The sequence below is a fragment of the Penicillium diatomitis genome (assembly GCF_028827545.1).
Source record: "Penicillium diatomitis strain IBT 30728 chromosome Unknown utg000014l_segment0_segment0, whole genome shotgun sequence".
NCBI classification, from domain to species: Eukaryota; Fungi; Ascomycota; class Eurotiomycetes; order Eurotiales; family Aspergillaceae; genus Penicillium; species Penicillium diatomitis.
The window spans coordinates 239575-245205 of NW_026623186.1; the positions used below are offsets into that span (position 1 = coordinate 239575).

General features: G+C 45.9%; 1 protein-coding gene across 1 annotated transcript; it reads right to left on the bottom strand.

The window, feature by feature from the left end:
- Positions 1-4089: 4089 nt before the first annotated feature.
- N7539_008788 (uncharacterized protein) lies at positions 4090-5083 on the bottom strand (the record flags this gene model as incomplete). The annotated part of the gene is made up of 3 exons (XM_056938383.1): positions 4090-4617; positions 4681-4875; positions 4928-5083. The coding sequence occupies 3 exons, from the start codon at positions 5081-5083 to the stop codon at positions 4090-4092; spliced, it is 879 nt and encodes a 292-aa protein (XP_056786391.1).
- Between the last annotated feature and the right edge of the window lie 548 nt (positions 5084-5631).

Genomic DNA, 5631 nt, shown 5'->3' on the forward strand with positions numbered 1-5631 from the left:
TCTCAATATGATACGACTGACAGGTGAATCTGAATTTGTTTGACAATGTTCCAATGCTGCCATCCTCTGTTTTAATTTCCCGTAGGTGACCCTAGTAGGCACCCACCGAGTATCGCTTGTAGCAAGCCGGCGTGTTTTTGCTGCGAAATGTACTTCAAATATCATCCGACCCGCGCTAGGCTATCTTGTTCTCATCACAAGATTTGGACGAATTGGAGTCCTCCCAATTTGAATGTTTTTGACGGCAAAAATCCGACATACAGGCAACAGAGGGATATACTGAACTTGATGACTAACGAACTGCGCGAGCAAGTCATTATCCATGTTCTGCAACACTTACCATCGAGCCGTTGGCACCCAGACTCAATGACGAACATCACAAGTATCCGATGCCCTGACGTGACTTCCTTGTGGCTAGAAGTCCCTAACGCTGGAAATACAAAGACCCCAGCAATCATAAATTCGACAAGTTGTTCGAAAAGATATAACAGACCGTCCGAGACAACAATTCCCTTTATCTTGAACGAAGAAGTAAATTATAATGATGTATCTGATGCAGAAACTGGCGGGGTCTCTCTTGTTGATTAATGTCCATCAAACTACACCGTGCCGGGATGTTCACTCGAGACAACCTGGCGATATCTTCGACCGAGGAGCATGCATTAACACGAAAGAAACAATGTCTCTGGTTTACCGAATTTTCAATTAATATGCCACCTGACTAGTTATGAGGGGACTGTTGATCTACAAGCTAAAATAGAATACCGGAATGTTAGCTAACCACTTCCGACGCGCTTCCAAAGCTCCTTTGCTAGTCTTTTCTATTCTTTGTCTGTACTGTCTGTCAGTTTTGAACATGAAACCTGACATTTAACATTAGGATGCAATTAATCTGAGGTCGAACATACATTTATGTGGCCTGGACTTTGTAGAAGCCGTTCAGTTCTAGGTAGTGCGGTACGTAAAATAATGATTGTGATAACTTGCAGGGCCATGATAACCGAACATGGTAGGGCGGCAGCCAAAAGCCTCAGTGACAGCTTAATAAGCACTCCAGTGATTCCAGTCGAAAGTCGTCTGAGGACTTAGTGGGGAGTTAGCAAGACATTGATTGATCAAGGTTCTGCTGTTTTCTTACGCAGCAAACTTTACAAAATTGATACTGTATGGTCGCGCGTTCTATGGTCGCTTGATAGGCCTCCCGCATAATTGGCCTCCCGCATAACGGACCCACATAGAGGGCCTTTCGCATGGTCGGCCTCCCGCATGGCTTTCATAGCCCACAAAACCGCATTTGTCTGAGATTAAATATACAGCCGCTCCAGGGAATTTCAAATAATCAGTACAGGTACGAACGCTGCCTTTCATGACCTTTCGATCTACACGAGAAAAAAAGGTGTTCAAGGAACTTCGAGGAAATGAATGCTTTCCCGCCAATCAAATGACTCTTGAATTTGTAAGCTACACGTCATTTACCGCTATAGTTGATCAGCTAAGAGGTTGGCACGGCAATGATCACTATACAATAGGACCTAGAAATAGTTCAGGGCTGGATCACGGTGGAGTGTTCCGTAAATCTCATTTTTGTCTGACAATCTCTTACCTAGGTAATATCACTGGCCCTTCTTCGTACTGTCGTACCACCATGCATGTACATGCTGAGACACTCAGTCTTATATCTACCTAAATTTAAGCGGTGACAGAAAGACGATCTTCGCGAATTATTTGAGCTCCTCTATGTCTTACCTACAAGTATTCATTTCACGATGATATTTTCCCTTCTAAGCATTCAAGATTATCGGCTGATAGAGCTCCTTGCTAAAGATATTTAGTAGATTTATATGAGGGGTAATGTTGAGTTTTTCCCCAAAGTTAGGCAGGTTTTTCCTTTCTGGAGCTGGGCAAGCCTGCTGAGGCTGAAACCTGTCTTCGGGCATTGATCGACAGTCAAGCGCTGAAACAGGGGGCTCTGATCATTACTCTGGCCGAATGTCTTTTTGCGCAAAAGAGATTCATGGAGGTTGACGAAGTACCCCACTACGTGTCCTAGTACCAGATAAAGCTCATGAAGATGGATAAGTTACGCCTCGCTGTTGTCCAGGCTATTCTATCGCACATTAGATCCAAAATCAGGGAGGCCTTCTGCCATTGGACAGAAGTTATGGACAACCTGAGGCGATTCACCTTAGCCAGCGGTGGCACAACCCGCATAATTCTGCTCTCCCAGTGTCATGTTTTACGGAGCAAGGATTCTCTGACCTTGAAAACCACACCCGCGATCAATTACATGCTCTCGGAAAAGGTAGTGAACAAGGGGTAGCTTTATATTGGATTTCTGGCTTACGTCATTAGCAGCAGTATTTGGACTTAATTAATCAAATTAATCAGGTGTGATCGAGTGTGACCTCACCTTCTGCAATTAGAATAGCTCTATGCCGCTACAGGGTTAGGTCTTTTTTCCCTTCCATATTATCTTTCCCGAAGTATGCTCTTCATTTCCATCAAGGCGTTCACAGTAAGTGACGCATATTATACCTCTCTTTCATGAACATCACTACTCGTGGCTACCTTTTCACCGTAGGAGCATCTCGTCAATCAAAGCTCGGTACAGCCTCCTATTGGAAGACCGGGGTGAATGATGGCTCCCCTTTTTTAGTGAACAAAGAAGACTGGTGGCGGTGCCCGTATGATGATGGGATGGTAAAAGCGAGTTCAGTAAGCGAAGTGTAGGCATTTTACTTAGACGGGAACGCTCCGCGGACCCCATCATGTATATAGACCTGAGTCACTCATACAGGCGACGATCTTTTCTTCGATTTTCTTTCTAGAAATCAATCTCCGTAAGAACAAATCCCGTGGGACTGCTAATCTATCATGAAGCAATGTTCGAAAGCGAACAATAGTATCTTAAGACCAGAAGAATAATCGAGAGACGACGTCAATGATGATTGATGATACCGTAGTGGTATGCAGCCATCCTTATTTATGATTACGGTTGAAACCACCGCACTGCGCACCAGCTACGTAAGGCACGCCGTACCGTACAGGTAGTGGCTAGCGCCTACCGTGCCACAGGACTCAGCCACTACGAATAGTAATACCCCTTCAAGCTCCTTAGCAATTAGTCTATGAATACGAATGGGGAAGCTATTTTGAAACCCTCACTCCCCGCTGATCCAGGTCGCCCACCTAGGCTAGGCCTCACAAGTGAGTTGATTTGAAAAAAAACCGGATTACTGTTTCTTCTTCCAAGACAAAAATTACTAGAACTTTTGGATACTATGCATTTATCCATACGCCAGGATGATGGTAGTATCGTACTAATTCCCCATGATGATTCTCCTACCTAGCGTCGAACATATATGCTTCAACAACCAAATGCGGCATTTTCCTAAAATCGCAGAGGATGCCCGAAGGGACAGATATCAAGGCGTTCTGTCAGGGCGACGGGCTGGAGCGTGCGACTAAGGGGGAAACGAATCCAACTTTATATTTAGCTGACTCGCCGATGATCCGTCCTTTACGATGCTTAATCAGTCATTTCCTAGCCTGTCCGTAATTTTACCAGTTTGTCTTTGAAATGAAATACCATGGATCTTTTATTACAAGGCACCAGCTACGAGAAATTGCAGAAGATCAGTATGCACTTCCCACCGATCACCTCAGCAAGGATTAGCTGATGTTTTTGGATTCATATCGTTTGCCGCGGTCGATGCGGAGCCTCAGAGCCTTCAGCCACAGCTCAAGAAAGTTGGCCGGTATTGAAGGGCAGCCTAGCACCACTCATAAAACCATGACCTCTTTACGGAACAGGAATGGTCCGCAATCCTGAAAGAAAGCCACAGTCATTATACCTCAGACGAATATGAAAATCTTGGATTCTGCTGCAGACGTCAGGGGAAAGAAGCGTTAGAACCAGCCAAGCCGGGCACATAGGGCAAGCAGTGAAGCGGTCGGCTTTCTGATTCAGCGATTCTTGCTCTATACTACTGCATGCTCGGGAAAGATACTTGTTACATTGTTACAATGTCGAATGGTGTTCCTTTGGGGGAGACACTGGATTCACAACCTGGCTGGATTTACATTCACCTATGATTGAGAGGGTGGGGTGATTGGAGTGGCAGGTGTGGAAGGAGCGCAAAACATCGCTATACTCAAGCGCCGGACACAGGATTTTGTACGGCTGTCGGGGCTTGGACCACGTACTCTGTGTACGCAAGCTCGAACTCGGTCTCGCCCGAATAAATTCTGGAGTTTTATACCTGCGAAGACGACCACCTCAGTCATATCGTTCCCTGGTGTAGGGACTGGTATAAAGGATGCCTCCGACCCAACTCCTTCGCTGCCTCGTTTTTCTGTAGTTTTGAGATCGGCGATCTCCAATCCGTCGTCCTTATCATGAGACCGGAATAGAATTGTCAATGTGCCGCTGTCCTTATGCGACAGACTGAGATAATAGCTGCAGTCGGAAGAACAGCGAGAGGAGTCATAGTAGTGGACGCCAACAGTAGTCGAGTTGAGAGCCGAGTCACCCGTTAGAGGAATATTTTTCTCGGGTGCTTGCCACAGAACTTGCGACAAAGTATTCAACAAATCCAGTCTGATTGGGGTCCACTCCTGGAAAAGAAAATCAGCATAATGAATGATTAGAGAAAAATCAGAGAGAAATACTAGACTTACTTCATGTAGAGCTTTGACTGAAAGAAACAGGTTGTCTGACGGACCCTTGGAATAATTTGGTTCGACGTCATTTCGGAAATAATAGGTGCTTTCTTTGTATATTGCAGTCTCCCCACGAACGCGCTCTGACGCAAATGCAGAGTATTCCGTCAAGTTCATCTTAGTAGTCACTGGCTGTTGGAAAAACTCCTGAGCCTAAAATTGCGTTAGTGATGGGTACCAATGTTGGACAAGAAGCTTAGCCTACCTTTTGGACGACAGTTTCGTAATTGCGTTGTGTGGTCTTAGGAGCAGGAGCTGCTAAGCGGAAGGCTCCAAACCGATAGAGGGAAGCTCTCAACTCTGAGGACAATGCCTTCGAGATTGGTTTGGACAAATTGATCAAAGGTAGTGCCGCACACATCTTGGTGCTTGTAGTGATAGCTTGAGGTGGGACTGTGAGGACTTTGATTAATTGATTGATTGACCGATGATTCAACGTCAGCCGGCAGGTCACATGGCACGTGATCCGCTAGCTCCCGAGGATACGGGTACTAGGCGGGAATAGCGGACACTGCTTGTCGGATCCTAAAAGTGTATTATCGTTGCCCACCTCAGAAAGACTTACGAACAGGGGCTGTATCTTGTCTCTACGGAGTGTCGAGTACTCGGCTTGTCAAATCGCACTCGAGGGTAGTGGATCCGGACTGAATCTGATTTTGGGGGCAAGCCATTCGGGAGCGATAACGATGCGGATAGAACCTTCCCAAAGGAACTATAGTCGAGTAGTTACTGCCAGTGATAGCGTTCCTACTTGGAGACTTTCGATAAGCGGAAGACCCAAGGGCTATAATTAAAGGCTATAGCTAGAAAAAAGTTCGAAAGCAGCCTGTACCCATGGTAGAGATTTTAGTGCCCCTGGACCAGAGAATTTACGGTAGCGCGCACTTGTTACGGCAGTGCGGATGGCTA